The sequence below is a fragment of the Protopterus annectens genome, chromosome 7.part1, assembly GCF_019279795.1.
Source record: "Protopterus annectens isolate FY-2018-M chromosome 7.part1, PAN1.0, whole genome shotgun sequence".
Classification (NCBI taxonomy): domain Eukaryota; kingdom Metazoa; phylum Chordata; order Ceratodontiformes; family Protopteridae; genus Protopterus; species Protopterus annectens.
Window position 1 is genome coordinate 362,562,056 of NC_056740.1, and position 23,369 is coordinate 362,585,424.

Consider the following 23,369-nt stretch of genomic DNA (forward strand, 5'->3'; position numbering starts at 1 on the left):
TAGAGTTTTTGACAATGATTTTTAAGGAAGGAGCAGCAGCTGCCACAGTTCGCGTTCAGTTAGCTGCCATATCTAATTTCCACCTTGGATTAGATGGGTTAAATATTATGGCCCATATGTTATCTAAGGTTTTTCTCAAAGGTGTTTTTCACATGAGGCCTCCTGTCAAAACTCCTTATTCTCCCTGGAATTTGAATTTTATGCTATCTCAAATAATTCGTCCGCCCTTCGAACCAGCATCATCTTGTGATCTGAAATTTTTGTCCTGGAAAACTATTTTTCTAGTGTCAGAACTTCAAGCATTATCTATCACACCTCCATGCTGATAGAGTATCTCTCAGAACAAACCCCTCCTTTTTGCCTAAAGTCTGTTCTGAGTCTAATATCAGTCAGGTCATTGAGTTGCCAGTCTTTTTTCCCAACCATTCCAACAAATTAGAATACATGCTGCACAAACTTGACATGCACAGACAGCTCAGATTTTATCTTGATAGAACTAAGGATATTAGAAAATCAGATCAACTTTATGTATCCTTTTCGGAGGCCAGAAAAGGTAGACCAGTGACTAAAACAACCCTTTCAAAATGGTTATCGGATTGTATCTCATTTGTTCATGCAACTGCTAACATACCTTTGCCACACAAAGTAAAGGCTCATTCAACCAGAGCCGTTTCTACGTCTTCTGCCTTTCAAGCCAAATAGCCCCTTGATAACATTTTTGCTGCAGCCACTTGGTCTAAGCCTCATACTTTTATCACTCATTACAAAGTGGATAAGGCTTCCAGGGACAGTCTTCTTTTTGTTCTATGGTCCTCAAAAATGTACTCCCGTGAGCCACCCAGGATTGTGGATGCTAGGGACGCTACCCATCAGTGAGAATAAAAGGCGAGATTAAACAACTTCACATAAAGAAGTTATGTGCTCAAATATAACATTCCATGTGAGTTGTTTATCTCGCCTTTATTCTCACTTCCCTCCCTCCATCCCCCTCCTGGCTGACAGTTGACCTAGAGGCTAGTATCATCCTGGTTGTTCAATACTTCTTCTTCCTTCTTGGGGAGTGCACCCCTTACAGGGGTAGATATATACATGCAACAAACAAGATCTGAGGTAATTCCAGCAGTGCATCATGGGATAAGGGGCTTGGTCTCGAGCTACTGGCAAATCTTGAGCTTTGCTAACAGCCGTGTCGGAGCCGAAGATCGGCTCTGAACCCATTAGTGAGAATAAAGGCGAGATAAACAACTCACATGGAATGTTATGGTGAGTACATAACTTCTTTTTTCCCCTGATATGATGGATCCTGATACCTGCCCCCAATCAAATCCAGTTGCATTTAAAAAGGAATAAAAACTCAACAAAAACATGCCTCAGCCTATGGTTTGTGAATCTATTGTTGCCTTAAGCCAGCCCAAAGACTGCCTTTTTCCCTATCACACTGTGGTGTTAGCCCACAGCCCCCTGTGGTTGAGTGGTTGAGTGGTCAGACACATCATTCAGGTGTGTTCCAGTACCTGGTTCAGGTATACAGGAGAGATCTGGAGTAAGAGTAAGAGACCCCTCGCCAGACGTAATACTTTGTTCCCAGATATTTTGCTCTCTAGTGTAGTTCATAGTTAAGATGAAACAGAGATTTTACCATATAACATACAATCAGGTTATTACCATGTATAGGGCTGACATGGTTTCCTTAGCTAAGAGTGTTTTTTAGTCAGCTAATCTCTGGGACAATGCTGCTATTCAGAATGACTATGGGGATCTCTCAGACAATGTTGTTATTCAGAATGACTATGGGGATCTCTGAGACTATGCTGTTGTTCATAATGACTATGGGGATCTCTGAAATTATACTTTTCAGAATGACTATGGGGATCGCAGAGACTATGCACCTCTTCAGAATGAGTATTGGGATCTCTGAGATTATGCTCCTATTCAGAATGGCTATAAGGGCTACCTTCTCTAGAGATCAATCTAGTGCCACAGATTTTGGGGGACTGTAATGCAAACATTAGTAAATGCTCTGAGTCCATCCAATCCGATTTTTTGAAAGGTGAACAGGTTCAAAAACCTAAGCAAGTATTCACCTTTTCACAGATGGCAGCTGCGCTCGGGCTTGCTCTGCTCCCCTCCCTGCCCCCAAATCCCACTCGCCCCTAATACCTCTACATTTATAGGTACACAACCACACTCCTATTACAATATCCTATCCGCAGCACCAATTTTCTCCACCCACCCTGCTCCAATCCTCCCGTCAGCTCCTCTTCTAATTATTCTCTCTCCACCTTACTCTACTACCTCTATACTTGCCTTCTGATCTCGGATATCCTGTCTTCTAAATCTTAGATCCTAAAAACCATACACCTTCTCTCACAATGTTATACTGTTCCTTACTACCTATTCTGCTGGTCACTTATGCACTTACCTTCTACGAAAACCAATTACTTACTGGTTATCAGTACTCAATAGGCCATACTATAACTCCAACTATACAACATTCCTCCTACAGTCATGCTAATAATATAGGGTCGAACTCAACAACTTGTTCTCTTTTCCAGCGTACTAATCCTTGGCACATTAGCTGTAGTTCTAAGCAGTACTACAAACTCCTAAACAAACTCCTGAAGCTCACCATTAAGTCTAGTCCCAGCCTTATTCTCAGTGGGGACATCCACTCCAACCCAGGCCCTTCCACATCTAATAGTAATACCCCTATTACCTGCAACCTCAACCATACAACTTTAAATAGTATACTAGCTAACTCTCTCCTGGCCTGTCATCTCAATATTAGGAGTATTAATAACAAAATACATGAACTGCATGCACTATTGGCTGTCCACTCCCCTGAGATTCTCTGTTTATCTGAGACCTGGTTAAAAGCCAACACTATTGATAATGAAGTGTTACCACCTGGGTATAACATACACAGGTTGGATCGTGCTTCCAGGAAGGGGGGGAAGGGTAGCAATACTCTATAAATCTGAATTGAACGTAATCATAAATGTTAATCAACCACCTCAGATTAATAATTCAGAAATTATTGCCACCAGACTGCAACTTAACAAAAGTAAATGCATAAACATCATCTGTATGTATATCCCCCCCCCCCGGGTAATAATATAACCACACTTGAAGACACCCTACACTGGCTTTCATGTTACTACCCCCAAGAAACCCTGCTGTTTGGAGACTTTAACATAGACTTGGGCATCTGCTCCTTAGTGTCACCTACTACCCACATTAACCTGCATGCATTCTCACAAATCATAACTACCCCTACCAGACTGGGTAAACCAAATCAAAAAGATAGTATACTCGACTAGGTACTCATAAATAGTAACCCCCAACTGTACACTGCCGGTACCCTCCCCACTGACCTAAGTGTCCAACTTCTCACTTATATAGTTAAACAAAAAGCCATTAATCCCCAAAAACCATTACTCAGAAAAGTCAGAAACAAAAATGACTTTGACCCTACCAAATTTCAGCAGGAACTTAACTCCTGAAATTGGTCGATGCTAATACACCTCCCTCTGGAGAATGCAGTTGCATATTTTAACAAGAAATTTCTTGAAATCCTTGACTGACACGCACCTGCCCGCTTTAAGAGAACTAAAGCTAAAACTGCACCTTTGCTTTCTAAAATGTCTCTACCAAAAATCAACAACAGAAATAAACTCTGGGCCAGATGGCGGTCCACTAAACTCCCCCATGATCATGTTAAATACCGACAAGCTAGGAATGAAACTAAAAGTTCCATCTTAAATGGCAAAAAGCAGTACTACTCAGAAATTCTGGGCTGGTCTGAATAATCTGCTTCACCCCGGTAAAACATGTACCCCAAGCCCAGCTGCTACTAGTGACAAATCCCCTGAGGATGTCTCAAACAGTTTTAACCACTTCTTTACTGAGACAATTCAAGCTCTAGCCAGCCAATTACCTCCTAGCTCTCCCAACCCTTATAGTGCCACCCATTTAAACTTACTCTCTTTCAGTTTCCAACCAGTGTCCACTTCATATATTTGCAACTTAATCAAAAAACTAAAACCCACCACACTAATACCAATACTTTCTCCACTTGCAAAGATCATGGAAAAATGTATACAAAAACAACTCATGCACCACCTAATCCAGAATCACCTCCTAGCCGATACCCAACATGGCTTCCGTCCACACCACAGCATGACCTCCACCCTTCTAGCATTTACCAATACTGTCAATAACAACCGTAACAATAATCAAATATCCTCGGCCCTCTTCTTTGATCTTTTCAAGGCATTTGACATGGTGGATCCATCAACTGTTGATACACACCCTGCAGACTTATAGCCTTAACTCTAAAGCCCTTCATTGGTTTAAATCCTACCTCAGTGGGAGGCAGCAGGCTGTTATCAGGCAGAACAAGCTCTCCATCCTATTACCTACCACCCTTGGAGTCCCACAAGGCTCCATACCTGGGCCCCTTCTCTTTTCCATCTTTATTAACAACTTACATACTGTCATCCCTAATGTTAATTGTATCCAATACGCTGATAACTCCACCCTGATTTGCTCAGCTACATCTCCTGCAGACTTGAGGTTTGCTACCCAGTCCGCCTTTAATATTATAGAAAACTGGCTGTCTGAGCGTCAATTGCTACTAAATCCCCAAAAAACTAAAATGCTGCTATTTTCACCCACACAAAGGTCTCCAACTTTTACCTTCACCATAAAACCAAAAGATGGGACAATTATCTCCCCTCACCCTTCTACAAAACTGCTAGGTGTCATTATTGATAACAACCTAAAATTTGACTGCACATTAATCAAGTGATCAAGACCATCAATAAAAAACTTGGGTCACTATACAGAATAAAAGCCTTCTTAACCCCTCCAGCTAAGATTGCCATTGCCCGCTCACACCTACTCTCAACCCTACTATATGCTTCCCCCCTTCTCTCTAATCTAAATAAGTCTGTACTTAACAGACTATCAACATGTTACAATCACATTGCCAGGTTTGCTACTGGCCTGCCTTTTAGAACACACCACTGCACCAACCTTAAACTACTTGAGTGGCTAGAACTTCCCAGTCTTATCCAATTTAACATTCTGGTTGTGGCCAAGAAAATCCTCCTAAATCCAGATAATACACCCGCCCTTTAAAAATATTATTACCCCCTATAGCAATTCAAAACTACTTCAATCCTCAAACAAACTACTTCTTGAGACTATCAAAACTAGCAATGTAGCTGGTGACTCCCTCTTTGCAAACACTGTTGGCAGAGTCTGGAACCTACTGCCAGCTGAAATTACATTGCTCTCCTCCCTAACTCAATTTAAAACCAGACTCAAACACCATCTGGCTCTAAACTGGCTTTGCCACTGTAACAAGCCTGGCTAACTCATACCTCATATGTAAATAAATTCTTAGTCAAGTTACTGTTCATCTTCTTTCTCTCCTGACTTTATCCAGGGGTTAACCCTTACCAGTGAAATTGTTATTCTGTCTTTGTAAATATCACATCTGTAAAGTGTCTTCATTTTTATTTTAATTGTTGCTGTTTGTCTTGGAGCTTTTCTCCCCGGGCCTCCGCTGAAAATGGACATGATTCCAGTTGGACTATCCCAGGCAACAAATGTAAAATAAAAATCAAATAAAGTAGGTGTGGCAATGCATTTGACTGGAAGCAATCTGGAGAAATTGGCAGAGTTTATTTTCTTACTGAGGATGAGATTCCAAATGTTTTGGCTGTTCCTCCTCTGTTACCAGCCTTAGAAGATGTCTATAAAACTACATGTAAAACCCTTTGACTGGTGAACCAGTTCTTAAAAAGGCTATGAGGAAATACAAGGTGTACTCTGCTCTTCCATTATCTTTATTCCTTTGTCAGCTGCCTTCACCAGCAGGTTTCTCCAGCTGCCAGCGATAACAAGAGAACCTGGGCATCTTTTAACCCTGTACTGCTGGATAAAATTGGCAAGTGGTTAGAATCTCCAAGAGAAAAAAGTTGTCTCATTCTAGTAATTTAGTCTTTAGAATTTTCAGTTATCAGGACTTCGTCTACAGATTTATTTTTTAATGTGCTTACACTTTAGATGACTTTATTGTATCTTTGCCAGCTGAACAGAAATTTTATATGAACGTGATTGTGATTGAAGTTTCGAAACATGCTTTGGGGAGTGTTACGGAGGGTGTGAACACAATTTCTAGAAATGCAGCCACTTCTTTTGTATTGAGAAGGTATGCTTAGTTACATGACCAGAATTTTTCTGGAGAATTAAAAAATGAGATTTTTAATGCTCCTTAAGTTCTGAATTTGTATTTGGTCATGCTGCTACTCAGATTCTCAAACAATGGCATGATAGAGGTAACTTGATGCAGGGGGGATCTAGAGTGCTTCATATTCCCAGGTTCTCCCCAAACAAGGTATCCAGCATCAAAAGGCAGAACAAGCAAAAACCCACTCTTAACAAGACTCAGGGCAGCAATTGGAAATGTTAAGTGGATAAAGCTTCCAAACCAAATAAAAGAAGTTATTTTCCTAAAAAAAAGATCATTTCCCTGGTAAAGAATGACTATGTTAAGACTCAGGGCATCCGCTCCCTCCTCCTCTTTCTTTTTTTCCCAGGCTGTCACACAACCTGCAGTCTGGCCACATATAGTCTCAGATAAGTTGATGCTGAGAATACTGCAGTGAAGATACTCTTGTCAGTAGACAGAAAATCCTCCTCCCGTCAGGAAAACCCTCCTGCATCCATCAGACCAGACACATCTATTCTGTCCAGTACTCCTTCACAAGTTGCAAGCATGGGTTATAGAACTAGTTCATGTACTGGCAAAAAGAAAATAATTTTATACTAGAATCTTTTTGTTACTTAAAAGGAGCTAAAGCAGAGAATAATATTACTTTGTCATACCTAAATACCTTTCAGAAAGTACCCAAATTCAAAATGCTTACTCTGCAGATGGTCCTATCTCTTCTTCTAGATCAGTGTTTTATGGTGACTTTAGATCTGATAGAGGCTTTTTGTCACATCTCAATTGCTCCCAACTTGAAGTTGAACCTACAGAAATCCTGTCTCATACCCTCACAAAGAATTGTCTTCCTGGGGTGAATGATAGATATAGAAAAAGAATGTTTATTTCTATCAGAAGACAAACCTGTGATTTTTCAGAAAATGTTCAGGGATTTCTGTATTCAAGAAGGTGCTTAAGAGTTTTTCTCAAAATTATAGGCCTCGTGGCATCAATGATCCTCATGATACTACTGGCCAAACTCCACATGAGAAAGATTCAGTAGTACTTAAAAAAAGTTGTTGGACCCAGCACCTGCATCTCTTAGAGTTACAGGTACCAGTGCTGGAATGTGTGAAACAAGAGTTACAGTAGTGGAGGAATCAGATGCATGTCAATAAAGGCCTACCCTTCTCCGTCCAGACCCCACTTCGGTCAGTCCAGATTGACTTGTCAGATTTTGTATGGGAAGCAGTGTACAGGGGAGTTCAAGTGCAAGGCAAATGGGGTCCTTCTGTCCCAACAAAGTACATAAACATCAAAGAAATGTTTGCAGAAATTTAGACCTTAAACATTCTTCACCAAATATGGTCTCCATGTTCCCTTTCGTTGATCACAGACAACACCACAGTCATGTAGTTCTTGACCAAATAAAGGGTTACAAAGTCATACCATCTTTGCCAGTTGACAGTATGACCTGAGAGCTAGCCTTACAGGAATCTTTAATGCTTCAGGCCTCATCCATCCTGTCAGAGCAAAACATAGTGGCAAACAGACTAAGAAGATCCTGGATGGACCCCCATGAGTGGAAATGCAGACACAAGTCTTCCAGGATTTTGACCAGATATGAGGAATACCTCAAATAGATCAGTTTGCCTCCTTTCAAAACAAACTGTTAGAAAAAAATATTTTCCAGACATCCTTGCAGCCTTGCTTGAAGGACAGACATTCTCATTTCCTTGGATGGGACTGTTCCTTTATGCATTTCCTCCCTTTCCACTGATACCAAAGGTACTTCTGTAAATTCAGGAAGAATTACAAAAGATCATTGTGGCGATCTTCTTTTGGTTCAGGCAGAGTTTGTTCTCCTTTTTAATGGATTTGGAAAAGGGAAATTCCTACAAGCGTCCTCACACTCTGGATCTGCTCATACGGTGTCAGGAGTGACAGGCATACCTCTCAACTGTATAGATTTTAACAGAATGTCCAGATTTTTGCCTCATATTTTTAGTCCATTTTAATAAAATTGTAATTTTCTGGCAAATTAGTGTCAAATCATTAAAGAGTGCTGTTAGAAAACAATGGCAGATATTTGAGTTTCAGACTTCATACCCTTCAGAAAATACATACTAATGCAAAACCTGTTATTCTATCAACTTCCTAAATTTGTTGAAGCAATATTCAAAAATTGTCCCTATTTTTGGGCCTTTGTCCCCCTTTTATTTATGACTTTGTCCAGATTTCTTGCTCTAAGAGGTTGAGAGGTGTGGTGATGGGTATAATGTAGCTTAGAATCAACCATGCTGTCAGTTATAACTGCTCTGTCTTGTTACCTTTTGGGCGCTTGCTCCATGAGGATGTGAAGCAGGTACTGAAGGACACAAGAAAACCTGCAACTTGAAAAGCTGATGTTTACAGGTGGAAAAGTTTTTCTAGGTGGTGGCTAACTGATACTAGTGGGCCCAGTATTGTGTCTAACCCTCTATTTTTGAAATATCTATGTGAGCTACTCAACGTTAGCTTATCTTATGCATCTATGAAGGTGCATTGTACAGACATCTCAACTCCTCTACCTAGATATACTCCTTTTTCATTTATTTTAGTGGTTAAACAGTTTATGAAGGGAGTGTCACACTTGAGGCCCACTTGAAAGCAAATTCCTCTGTCAGAACAGACAGCTAAAGCAATTCTGCTCTGGGATTCCTTACAATCAAGTCTGGGAGACAGCTGCTTTTTCATTCTCCTGGATGGGAAAGTTCCTTTATGCCTTTCCATCCCTTTTACTGATAACCAGTTCTTGTAAAGATTCCAAAATTAATTGTAGTGTCCCCTTCTTTTGGCCCAGGCAACAGTGATTTGCACTTCTTTTGTAAATGGCCAAGGGCAATTTCCATAAGTTTTCTCTTAGAATGGACTTACTTGCCCAGGACAGGGGGAGATTCATACACCCCACCCTTCAATTTCTTCAGTTGACTGCCTGGATCATAAAATTCTAATACCTTTAGGCACTTTTTTTTTTTTTAGGATATGCAGCAGGTATTAAAGGAGGCAAAGAAACTTGCTACTAGAAAATCATATATGTCTAAGTAGAAACATTTTTTAGTTGGTGCTAATCCAAGAACTAGGATCTTTTTAGGGCTTAGACTCCTATGATTCTTCAGCATTTCTGTTATTATCCTCTGGCCTCTCGTACTCTTCTTCAGAGTCATCTTTCAGATGCATCTGCTTGTCTGCCCTTAGATCACTTCTTTTCTTCCCTACCTCTTGTGAAACAGTTCTTCTCAGAAGTTCATGGCAAAACTAAGGGGCTGTGGCTGACCAATTCTGTGGACGACTGTAAATTGGGTGCAATTATTGAATCCCCAAATGACGTCAGTATACTTTAGGACGGTCTTACGCAGACCAACGAGTGGTGTCTTAGTCATGGTCTCAAACTGAATGCAAAGAAATGTATTATCATCCCTTTGGTAAAAGCAATGTCTCTTCACACTGTCAAGTTAACAACAATACACTATGTACCTGTTAAGTGGTAAGAGATATGGGAGTCACAAGCAGACTGCAAACTTAACTTTGACCAACATGTGCTTGTTGTAGTGAGGAAGGCTTTCTACATAGCACACTTGATTAGCAAAGGCATTCTAGAGCAAAGGAGGTTATAACCCCTCTGTACTCATCACTAATCAGAACCATAATCAAGTGTAACACCCCTTTTGGCATGTACCATACAAAAACCTGCAGCAACTGGAGAGACCTCAGAGGTTTCTAACTAAGAAGATCAAGGGACTCCAGCAAGTGCCTTACACAGACCGACTAAAGTCCCTGTCACTATACTCAGTATTGTATAGACTTCTTAGGGGTGACTTATACCTCGCTTACAGAACAATCTCTGACCTAAACCTAATGGATTTGCTGTACATCCATAAATCAAACGGGACTAGACCTACCCATTCCAGGGACCTAATTATGGGCTGCAACTTGTATAGGACATGCTGGAGGGACAGATTTGTCTCCCAGTGACTGCTGCATCTTTGGAATAGGCTGTCAATTCATGTGAAGCAGAGTACCTCTAAGACACTGTTCAAAAGGAACCTGGACAAGTGGATGGGGCACCATAAATTCTTATCAGGTATAGCACCCACAACCCTCCTGGACATGGGTAGTTATTACTAAATACAGTCATGGGTATTGACTAGACTATCTATGGTATTACATTGGGATGAAATGGCTAGGCTTGAAATGACCTCCAGGTCGATAGCCTAGTAACCTCCTGTGATCCTATAATCCTATGTAAAGGGTGCTACTTATCCACCCACCTAGAAGACAGGTGGCTCCTTCTTGAGATCTTGCTTCTTTAGTAAAAAAGTTTGTTCTGTTTCCTTTTGAACCTGCTCATTAAGCTGATTTAAAGCTATGGTCTTACAAAACAGTATCACTTATTCTGATTTCTACAAAGAGGAGTGGCTAAGTTGCTAGAACTTATAGTGAATTACCTCGTCTTATTTTTCACAAGGATAATATAACTTTGAGAACAAATCATGCCTTAGATCATTTTAGAGTTTATGTTAAACCAGACTATTCATCAGCCTGTTTTCTTTCCTGAGCCAAAAAGTCAGGGTGTGAGATTTCAATACACACTGGATGTCCATAGGTACCTCACATGTTGTATTGGCAGAGTAAAGACCTTATGGACTTCTGGTCAACTTTTTTGTCCCCTATGAAGGTAAGAAAAATGGACAACATGTGTCTAAACAGACTATTTCCAAATGGTTGTCCCATGCCATTGCTTTCTGTTACTCACACTATAACAAGACACTTCCAGGCAAAGTCAGTGCCCATTTTAGCAGTGCCCTGGCTACTTTTGTGGCTTTTTGGAATGAGATAGATTCCAGGAATATACTAGAGGCAGCAAATTGTTCATCACTGCACGACATTGCTAAGCACTACAAGCTAGATTCCTTCTCTAGGTTTAGAGCAAGCTTTGAGAGCACTGGTTTCCAAGGGATCCTGTAGTCTGATTCCTCCTCCCTTACTCAATCAGCTCTGGCATTCATCCCATATTACTTAAGGTTACTGCAGCAGTGATGGAATGATCAGTTGTGTAAGTAAACATACACAGCATTAGATGTTTGAATAGATCACTGCTGCAGTAGTTGCTCAAATTTTCCCTCGGGTGTGGATTTTTTTTTTATTTTATGTTCCAGTCTGGCAGGGGTGCAGCCTTTAAGCTCTAAGTATTGTAGCTACAAAACCTAGCCACTGGCTTTACTCTGAATCCCTCATGCATACCAGTGGATAGGTTTTGTGGAAGGAACCCTAAAGCTTTGGAAACTGTTCAGGTGGTCTGATCCTTGGTTGGATACTCTATATTGCTTAGGATTTCTGTAGCAGTGATTTATTATAACATCTGCTTTATGGTAAGTATTCTTACAGAACTGTACTTTTCATTTGGTTTTGTCACACATAGAAGTATGTAAATGTGTTTTTCTTATTGAATAATTTTGAATGTATTGTATGTTTTTATGAAAATTTACACACTCCATATTTCCCTGTTTCTGAGTGACTCCAGTTGACTTCAGACAGGTGAGATCATGAATCTGATAGAAGTAATTTCACATATGCTTATATGCTTAAGACTTATTTATTTCACCTCTGACTGTATGCATCTTGACCATTTTCATCTTTCTCGTATAGTAGTATAAGGGCCAGTGTTTATTTGTTCAATCATGTGCTAACCGGATAAGTAAACTTTATCTTTGTATATCGTTTTGCTGGCTGCCAAAACGTATAGGCATATTAAAGTAGTCAGTTAACTGGTGAATTTTGGCCAGGAAACTAGAATACCCAGGAAAAATACTGTGCATACAATACATATGACATGCAGGCTATACATTGAAATAAGGATCAAACAGCATACCATGGAACTCTGAGGTAGCAGTGTTAACCACGCTGCTGCTGCTGCGCTTCATACATACTTACTGAGCCACATGTCCATGTTCTTGCATGCTGTGAAGACCCCTCCCTTAAACTTCTTTCCTTGTCCTTTCACAATACTTCTGTCTCTGTACGTGTACTCTGAGGAGGCTAAAACTACTCTAACTAGAGGTCAACCACTCTGGTCAGCATTCTTATGAAGGCTTCCTGACAGAGTCTGTTACATCAAGTGTGCCTCAAAGCACCAACAGAGTATTTTTTCTGCATTAATGAAACTGGGGAAGATTCCTAGCACTGATAGAGGTCAGAGTTAGAAGTTTAGTGTTAGCACTTCATATATTACTCCTAAAAAATGAAAATCAGCAATTAATAAATGGCTTAACTAATTATTGATAATGAATTGTCACAAATTGGCATCTGAATTGCTAAGCATAAACTTTTACTGTAAGCCTGTTTCCACGATGGCCTATTTATTGATATCAAGAAACGTGCTAGTGTGGAGATAGACTGTTTATAACATGTTATTTGGAAGTTGGGGGATATCATCAGCTCAGAGTACCACTGAGCTAGATTATGACTCTTTTGTTTCTAAACCTGGCTTAAATAACATAATGCAACCCTAGTGTTAGCTTAGCTTTATATACTTAACTGTGTCCTGAGAGAAATAGGGCACAGTTGTTGCTCTTTACTTCTGTCTAGCTATGACATAAGGCAGTGCAATATTACTTAAATGGAAAGATTCCAAATCCAACCTAACAGCATGTATACCAAACACTGCTGTAGGCGACAAGGACAAAAGAACCAGGGGGAAGTTAGTAAGGGGACTGGACATTTTTGAAAAAAATGAAATAGTTTATTTAATAGACACTCTAGTGGCAGTATTGTTAATCATCCTTATTTCTCTTTGGGATTATAGATGTGTTTTTCCACAGACTGAAACAGGGAAAAATAATACTGATGCATGGCAGATGTACGATAACTGAAGAAAATGTTTGCGCCATTACAGTAGTAAGTGATGGATACAATAGATGTTGCTAAAATGACAGTATTTACATGCTTCATTTTAGTTGTAAACCTGGGAAGTTTTTCAACTTCATAATAAAGAGTTAAAGCTGAAATGACAGAAAGCAGTGCTGTGTAAGAAAAGTGCTGACACAAAACTGCTGTTTGTACATTAACAAGCTGCACTGAGATAACGATAAATGCTTTCCATAATGTAATGCTCTGTTTTAGTCTGCAGGTGTGACTGAGGCTACAGAACCATGGATCTTGATATCGTGACTATGCTTGCATTAGCAGGAGGGACACTGGCAATTCCCATCCTGGCATTTATGGCCTCCTTCCTGCTTTGGCCATCAGCGCTCATTAATGTCTATCACTGGTAAGATTTGATTTCCTTTTGAATACTCGTGCTGTGTAATTATGAATTGTTTTTCGGGCTAGGATGCGATTGGTTTCCCAGTTCCCTAGACACAAATAGACTTTTTCCTTTTTGTACATCAGTGATATAACAATGCTGTTAGTTTTTATTAACAATCAGGCCCATGAACAGTGAAGAACATGTTGCTCTCTCTTCTGAGGTTATAGCAACACTTCACATCTGAAAGCATCAGTTCAGTTTAACTTTGAACTTGAACTGCTAAACTCATTTTCTACAGTACCGAAATTGAATTTTTTGTAACATTAGTTGTGATAATAAAACTTACTATGGGACAGTAGCAACCTATAGCTAACCTTGCTTTTTGACTAATGTGATAACATTTTGCCATTTTTACTGTGTGGTCATTTTCTATGTGATGAGTGAAACAAATAGTATGAATCACCCAATATTAACCACTATGCAATGTTATCTTTATACAGGAAAATAATTTATATGGTTTCTTTGCTTCTTTGTTCAGTTTGTACTCACAGCATGAACCATTGTACTCTCACAACTTTATTGTTACAAATGCTTGTTTACAGACTGTGTTCGTTGTGTATTTCTTGTAATCGTGGCCCTAACGGTGGCTGAAAAGGGTTTTGTACCACATCACTAACCTAGTTAACAAATAAAAATAAAAATTATAGTTTGCTTGCACTAAGGGGATCATTATGCATCTTGTGACTTTTACAAATTGTGATGTGTTGTCTCAGACTGCTGTAAAGAAGCCAAACATGAAGGTTCTGCCAAAAGACAACAGTAACTAAAGCTATGTGCACCATTGTCTTTGCATCGTTGTCTTAAGGAACTCTGCAGCCATTACTGGTATGAACATGGCCTTCTTCCTGTTCTGGCTAACTTATTTTTACCATACACATTTTGTCTGTAGAGCTGGGCAGTATCTTAAGCAGAGTATCAGCGTATAGTATTTAATCCCTCAGATGAAGAGACTGATGCAGCATGAACTAAATTGTTCCCTCTTCAAGCAGGCAGCTGGAACAAGCACAAACATCCTGCTTACAGAGCAACTGACTGCTTTGGTGTGATATTCACATTCTTTAATTTTGCCTGCTGCTAATTGTAGGGAGGTATTTGCAGTAAAGTGATGTCTTGTTCCGTGTGCTTCAAGATTGAACAGTGGTAAAAATAGAACAGTCTTTTTCTGTGTGTGTGTGTGTGTGTGTGTGTGTGTGTGTGTGTGTGTGTGTGTGTGTGTGTGTGTGTGTGTGTGTGTGTGTGTCATTCCCTTATTGGAGAAATCTTGGATTGAGAATATATAAGGGAAGTGTGGAATCACAACTCACCATGTAGGGGTGCAGGGGATATTAACACCTATTTTTAATTGTAGATTGCTTTAGAACCTGTGTTTCTCAGGTACCTATGTATAGAGCTTTTTTGTACTTGAAGTAATGGATTTCATGATGAAGTGCACATGATGTTATATTTAAACCACGTTTCTTAATCAGCCCTAGCAGGCCTTTTATCATCTGATATTTATAAAACCAGGAGTGGAGGTGGTTAGCCAACATTCTGTAATAGCAGATTAGCTGATGTAAAAGGTTGCATTACAGTATTCTGTATCATCAGTGGTTTAAACTGGAAAACAGTCTGGTCGCATACTGACATCCAGCTTAAAGTACAGTATAATAGTGGGATGGGAAAGATAACAATATGGCACTGAGGTTAAATTTCTTTAAAAGAAATGGACAAATGAAAAATATTGTATAAAAATTTGTCTGTTATCAAAATATTTCTCAGAAAGCAGAAGGTAGTTAACAGTCCAGCAAAGAATTTGTATGTGGAGAATAATCATTTGTGTAAGCTGGGGCTCAGTATATTAACAGAGTTAGCACCCCCATTGCTGGAATTTTTCTTCAATATTTGCCACTTGTTTAATGGGTCAGTTCTCTTTGCTAGGCATATGCATATACAGTGTATATCTTGTGTACACACAGACACACAAGTAGATATATATATTTATATACATATGTGTGTGTGTGTGTGTGTGTGTGTGTGTGTGTGTGTGTGTGTGTGTGTGTGTGTGTGTGTGTGTGTGTGTGTGTGTGTGTGTGTGTGTGTGTGTGTGTGTGTGTGTGTGTTTTGTGTGTGTGTGTGTGTGTACACACACACACACACACACACACACACACGAGTACATGTGCTCCTGTGGTGTAGTTGAATGAATATGTTGTTGAACGTGAGCCTGGTTTGGGAGTTTGGTTGAATGTGTGTGTGCGTGAATATAGTGTTTGTTGATGCTTAAATTTGCCAAACAGGGGATAGTGTGTGCAGGTGAGAGAGGTTTGTGTTTTTTAATGTAGAAACTTTTAGTTATATTGGAAGTTTTGTCATTAGGGGGTAGCGATGTGTATGTGTGTGCATGTGTGATCGAATATAGGTTAGAGTAAGGGTTCATAGGTTTATAGGTGTTTACTAGATTAATGAGCACAAAGGCCTTTTTAAGCCTAGCCATGCATCTGAAATCTCTGACCAGTTTTGGTACCCTAGATAAGTGTAAGCAGGGGGCTTGGGAGATGAAACATTTACAAGCATGGACTTGGGAGATGAACCATTTACAGGTTGCCTATGTCCTTTAGAGACATAGGTTCAAGCCGGAGATGAATTTCTTATTCCCCATCCAATTGTCCAAGTTAGAGTTGAATTGGGTAGGGAGGAACTCTGCTTTACATGGATGGAGAGTCTGTTCTAGAGATGGGATAGTCTCTGAGATACATACCTGTCTCTCCAGCAGGTCCTATTTATATCACAGGCAAAATTTAAGTCTTTAGAATGGGTAATCCTGGTGCTGTTTGTTTTGTGGATATGCAGTCAGTCCATCAGAGTGGGGCCTGACATTGCCCTGTATGCCAGGCATAAATCTCTCCTCAACAGCCTGTAGGAGACAGAATACAGAGATAGGGCCTTGAGGCGGTCTGCAGAGGACATTTTACTTACACCCTGTATTTTTTAGTGAGGAACCTCTGTGGGCATTTCAGTTGCTGGATATGTCTGGTTAGGTACATACCAGAGGGGCCACTGTAGTCAATTACAGTTCTGATGAATGCTGAATACAGTGGAACAGTGACTTCCTTGGTCCTAGAACCCATACCTTTGTTTATAAGCTGTGCAACATAGAATGATTTCCTCACTACTGTAGACATGTGATGGTTAAAGTGTAGATTACTGTCTATGTGCATCCCTAAGTCTCTGCATACTGGGTCATCTCTAAGAGGTATGTTGTCAATATGATACCAGGGGTAATTGACTTCCTGAAGGATACTGCTATGCATTTCTTAGTGTTTAGTTTTAGTTCGTGGCTATGACTCCAGTTGTTTGTCTGTTCTGTGTTAGCCCTGCCTGGAGAACATTTGTGTTGGTGTGGGATTCAATAACAGCTTCTAATTTACAATCATCTGCAAATTTAATCAACCAGTGGCCATTGACATTGGCCTTGATTTCAGAGAAGTAAATGCCAATTAGAAGCGGTCCAAGGACCCATCCCTGAGGGACTCCACTTGTGACTGGTCTGTTTGTAGAGGTGGACTCCTCAATTCTAACTTCCTGAGAACTGTCTGTGAGCCAGTTGGCTATCCACTGGGTGACATACAGGTTTGCATCTAACCTCTTCAGTTTGTCACAAATGCACAAGTGGGGTATTGTGTCAAATGTCTTGAACAGGTCAAGGTAGGCAGTGTGAATCATTTCGCCCTCATCCATTGTTTTGGTGACCTTCTCAAAGAAGTCCACTGGGTTGACTAGACATGACCTGCCCTTGATGAAACCAGACTGGGTTAGGTCCAGTGTCTGGAGGTTTACTATGTAATTATTGATCATTTCCATGATAGTTCTTTCCATGGATTTGCATACAAGACTAGTGAGACTTATGGATCTGCAGTTTCCATGGTCTGTAGATGGCCCACCTTTGTGCAGAGGATGGCTGTTACTGTTTTCCATTCATGATGCATGAAGCCTGTCTGGAGGCTACAGTTAAATAGCAATTTCAGAGGGCTTGATAAGTCATGTTTATGCTATTTAGAAGGCATCCTGGGATAATATCTGGGACCATTGTTGCAATGTTCTTGGCCTTAGAAAGAGCATTAAGGGCCTGTTACCTAGTGACAGCAGGGGTCTTATATTTGATGGTGTTTCCTGAGGGAAGGTTGAGGGGAGAGAGGGGTAAAGCTGGACCTGAATTTGTTATGTCTTAAATAAAGTAAGGGGGCAGATTTTTAGTAATATAATTGGGTGTTGGTATGTATGTTGTTTGTCTGAGCCTGTATTTGTAGTTATAGTTCATAGGTTCATAGATTAGTACTAAGCTAACTGCCCTTGCGAGCCATTTTAAGCCTAGCCAATTATCCCTTGTGAGACTCAAACCCTGCACCTTGTGTTTATAAGGCAAACACCTTAACCATTAGGCCACCCCTGTTACTAAAAGGGTTTTCTGAAGGGTCAGGGTTAGGATTAGGGTTGTCATGTAATTAGTAACCACTTTACTAATACATGCTAACCCTAACCCTCCACCATACATTAGAAAAACCTTTTCTATAACACTATTGCTATTCATATGAATTTGGACTAAAATGTGACATTTATTTTCCTTGTAAGATTGCAAAAGGAACGTGTTTTTCTTTTGCAGTCTTTCTGCATTTCAGCAATTTGGGTTTTCATTAATTGTGCTTTTTGAGATGTAGGCAGTAGTCAGAAATGACTGGATGTTTTTTGCCATAATAATCAGCTATCAATAAACCCATATACCTTTTTGCAATCTTTTTTTGCTTTTCAGCAAATTGGGTTTTTGTTAATTGTTCATTTTGATGTGTAGGCATTGGTCAAGATTGAGTTTTTAATGTTTTTGGCATATCAATCAGTTACCTTAAACCTGTATGTAAATATATATATATATATATATATATGTGTGTGTATATATATATATATATATATATATATATATATATGTGTGTATATATATATACACGAGAGTGTGTGTGTATGTTTGTATGTATGTGTACACACACACACACACACACACACACACATGGACAGATTTAGTCATAGTTATAGGTATGTAATGAGAAAAGGGTACTGTGATGCAGTGGTTAACATTACTGCCTCACATTGTGGCTTGGGCTGTTTTATATTATGAGCAAAACTTCAATATGATCTGTTTTCTGGTCACACCTGTAGTAAATGCATAGGCATGATAACAGCAGCAAGATTCAGAAAAGGTACTTATATGCCTCCACATTTGCATAACTGACAGCTGAACTGTGAATCCAGTCAGTAGTTTACATTTATCTTGCTAGCACTCAAAGCAACTATTTAAGACCTTAGGTTTATTTCGGATTGTATCAGAAACACTGCTGGCTTCAGAAATGGTAATCCACATGCACAGCCCTGGTTGCAGTGAAGGCAGAGCAGTTTTGTTATTAGGAAGAACATTTTGTGGTTTAAAAGTATCTGATGTACTGCAGAGATTTGCTTTAGCTGAATTATGGAGCCTGTCCACAATGTTGCTATATTTTGGAGGGGGATTAAGAGGTTGGCCCAGTGGCCCAGTGGTTAAGGTGTTTGCCTTACAAACACAAAGTACAGGGTTTGAGTCTCACAAGGGATAACTGGCTAGGCTTAAAATGGCTCACAAGGTCAGTTAGCCTACTACTAATCTATGAACCTAAAGATTTTTTAATCCTGGAGAAATGTTTGCACTCTAAAGTGGTGCATGAGAAGGGGAATTGTTTGACTAATTTCGTCGTATATCTTGAGAAGTGCTCAGGGTGCCCAGCTTTTTATATGAGCAAAACGGAGAGATGTCTCTATAAAAGAATACACAGTCACAATTATAATATTATGACATGCAATGAAAATGATGCTTTATACAAACATTCAAACAATTGCCCTCATTCCAGAAAGTTTCTGTTTGCCATAGTTGAACAGGTTAAAGTTAACCCTAGTGGGGAGAACCTTAAAAGTGCATCTGGAATCCAAAGAAGTCAAATGGCAGCTAAGATTACATGCAACCCAGTACCCTGGCATTAATGAAAATATTTCAGTTCATCCATTGCTGGTCATGAGGTTCAAACCATTATCATATATTTATTATTTATTTACAAAGTTTTAACACCCAACACCATGTGCAATAACAGTCTAATTGTTTTAACAGTAGTATGAGAGTTTTTACTGTTGTGTTCATTACTTGCTGTGTTTTTTAAATTTTTTAACTTCATATTATCCCTTCCTTTAGTTTTAATGAACTGTTAATTTGATGCAATTATGGTTGAGACATTTTGATATGCAAGTGGGTACTTCAAAATAAAAAAATGATTCTGATGACGTCCTGTTTTTTATGGACGAATGCACTAAATCTGTGACATTTCATTTGTAAAACTTAATGGTAGAATATTGGACTCTGGCAGGTAGCATTACCATTTTATGATTATTTTAGCTGAATTATAACTTATAAAATTATATCTATTTGCACCAGAAAGAGAACTCAAGCTAATACTACAGAATGTAGAGTGCCACCTTCAAAAGTGATTTTTTTCTTTCACTTTTTGTTGATACAGTCTTGGCTCATGCATAGTAGTGTCAATGTGCATAATGTTGATCATTTGGTGTTGACATTATGCATGTTGATATTAGTGCCACTTGACAAACTTAATTAAATCTATATAAATATATGCATATGCATATATATATATATATATATATATATATATATATATATGTGTGTGTGTGTGTATGTATGTGTATACATACATATATATATATATATATATATATATATATATATATATATATATATTTCTATATATGATTTGTGGGGTGTATGTCTAGATGTTTTATCATGGGTTATCCTTTTTTCTTCCATGCCTCCCAGCTGCAAGCCCCTGCTATGACCATTCATTCCTCATCAGTCAGGTGAGGACAGCTGAAGCATGACTATCATACAGGCAGCCATAAGGAATATTCTGTTTTCTGGCCCTAACTCTTTTTTAGATGACTGATGTACATGTTTACAGATGTGAGGGTCTGCTATACCTTCCTCTGTGATCCCATGATCCCATGCATGCTTGTCCCTATCCCCATTCCCATCCCCAGCCAATCTGCTAGCTGCTATGCATCTATCACTGCAGTATGTGCTAGCACTGCACTGGGTCAGGCAATTATTCCTCACCCCGGATGAACACGCTGGTATTGGACTGTCTGTGTTATTGTGTCATATGTCCCTCAGTGTCTGGCTCAGTAATCACTGCTACATCATCGTGGTCAGTTTATCCCATTGCACCATGGAGCTGAATTCATACTACATCGCTACTGACCAATGCTGGACTCTCTGCCTTCTTAGTGTATTCGTGCTGCCCTACTACTCTTCTTAGTTCCTTACTGCTTGGTTTTGTTCATACATGTCATTACATTGTGTTTAGGACTTTATTTGGTACCTCAGCTGGATGATGAGCATGTTTTTGTTTTTGTTTTACCCTCCTTTTCTTCTTTGGGTTCCATTTAGAAGCTGGATTTATATTAACAAATTCCTTGTCATGGGATAATTAAAGCAGATAACAGAGCTGATGTGTTTAGAAGTGGAAGAATGCCCTAGGAATCAAGCTTTACAAATACAAAGATGTTTCAGACGAGTCAGAATTTTGCAACATCATAAACAGTCTCTAAAGGTTCTCAGAAATGCTTAAAAAATGTTTTAAAATTCTAATATATAGCATAATATTGCATGCCACAAATACTCCTAACTGTAAGAATATCTTCTCATGATAAACAAATTTCTGTAGTATTGCATGTGTGCGTGTGTGTGTGTATTTTTATTTTTAAGACAGATTATTCAAGATGAGTATGTGTGTCCTTAGCTTATATATGTCAATTTCCACATAAGAAAGCAGCAGATATGTGTGTACATGTGTCTGTGTGTTAGATATATTTGTTGGTGTCATTGAGATGAGTGAAATGTGCCATCATCGCACAGAAAAGAAGTCAGCACATCTGATCGAAAAATCAGCTGATTAAACTTGCTGGCTTATTTTCTGTGCAAGACTGCGCACAATTGGGTCTGAAGAGTTTGCCCTTTCCCCACTGAGTGATCTTGGATTTTGTGTGTGTGTGTGTGTGTGTGTGTGTGTGTGTGTGTGTGTGTGCGTGCGTCATGTGTGTGTGTGTGTGTGTGTGTGTATATATATATATATATATATATATATGGTTCTACCTCACATAAACGAAACACCAAAACACCAACAACGCAATCACCGAAACCACATAACCGACAGTACAAAAACATGAAATTCCACATGCCCGACAACGAAATAACCAACGGTACACAAACACGAAACCTCATACACTTCACACACCACAATCAACAAACAAAACACATTCCCCGTCCAAAGACCACATACACAACACAAGCACACCAAAATCCCTACAAACCCACTCTAAACCTCACATACACAACTACCTACAACCCTAACCCAAACCCTAACCCTAAGGTCCGTCACTACCGCACACTTACCTGACCCGTTCCCTAACCCTAACTCACTTATCCCGCCCCTAACCCAAACACAATCACTATCGCACACTTACCTGACCCGCTCCCTAACCCTAACTCACTTATCCCGCCCCTAACCCAAACACAATCACTACCGCACACTTACCTGACCCGCTCCCTAACCCTAACTCACTTAACCCACCCCTATCCACACTTACCTTACTCGCACCCTAACGTCCGTCACTAACGCATACTTACACAGCCTTTTCCCATTTCGGCATCCTCAGCGTCGGTGCTTTCATCCGTCGGGTCGGTCTTCTGCTTGTCGATCTTCTAGGTCCCGTCGCGTCGGTCTTCTGCGCTGTCGATCTTCTGGGGCTCGCGATTTCCGTGTCGATGTTCCGGCGTGTGGTTGAAGTGAGGTAGAACCATATATATATATATATATATATATATATATATATATATATATATATATATCTATGTATAAAATTAGATGGTGCGGCTTGCTCCACAATCAAAAAACACTGTTCACGTGCTTTTTAATTTTTCGATGAAGTGAAGATCGAGGAGTTTTCCTTGATCTTCTGAAGTTTGCTGTTTTGAGTGTAGAGTGTAGTGCAATATACTCGTATTTATTTATGTAACAGGTGTGGGGAGGAAGCAGCTTTAAAAAACAGTGATTTTCAATTGCCTGTGTTCTCTTCTAGGTTTTCTTAGGTTCATAGGTTCATAGGTTGGTACTAGTATATCAGCCCTGGGGCCTATACAAGCCTAGCCATAACAATTCCCTGGCTATTTCTTCCCACACTATTTACTTCCCTGGACCCCTGTCTAGCAGGGCAACTGACATGATCCCTGGGGGGAATTTCCTTTCTCCCATCCAATCATCAATGTTCCTTTTGAAGAGGGCCAGAGAGGCACTCTGGTTGACATGTATGGGCAATCTATTCCAGAGTCTGGGGAGTCTCTGGGTCAGGAACCTATCCCTCCAGCATGTTTTGTTTATTGTGATTTTTTGAAATTGCTGTCCCAGATTCACAGCAGATCCCACTGTGTTTCTGTTTTTTTTTGTGTGTGTGTGTTATGTACAGTGGATATAAAAAGTGTACACACCGCTGTAAAAATGCCAGGTTTAGGTTTTTGTGATATAAAAAAATGAGACCACAATAAATCATTTCAAAACTTTTCTCACCTTTAATGTGTCCTATAACCTGTACAATTCAATTGAAAAACAAACAAATCTGTTAGGGGAAAAATATAAAAAATAAAAAAATGTACAATAAGCTGGTTGCTTAAGTGTGTACACCCTT

General features: G+C 39.6%; 1 protein-coding gene across 1 annotated transcript in view; it reads left to right on the plus strand.

Annotated features, from left to right (window-relative positions):
• The first annotated feature begins 13,381 nt into the window (after nt 1–13,381).
• ABHD6 (abhydrolase domain containing 6, acylglycerol lipase) overlaps nt 13,382–23,369 on the plus strand; it is a 510,377-nt gene continuing 500,389 nt past the window's right edge. Inside the window, exon 1 of the mRNA XM_044078793.1 lies at nt 13,382–13,526. Coding sequence (XP_043934728.1) covers nt 13,408–13,526 — 119 coding nt within the window. The 5' untranslated portion in view covers nt 13,382–13,407. The remainder of the gene's footprint in view (nt 13,527–23,369) is intronic.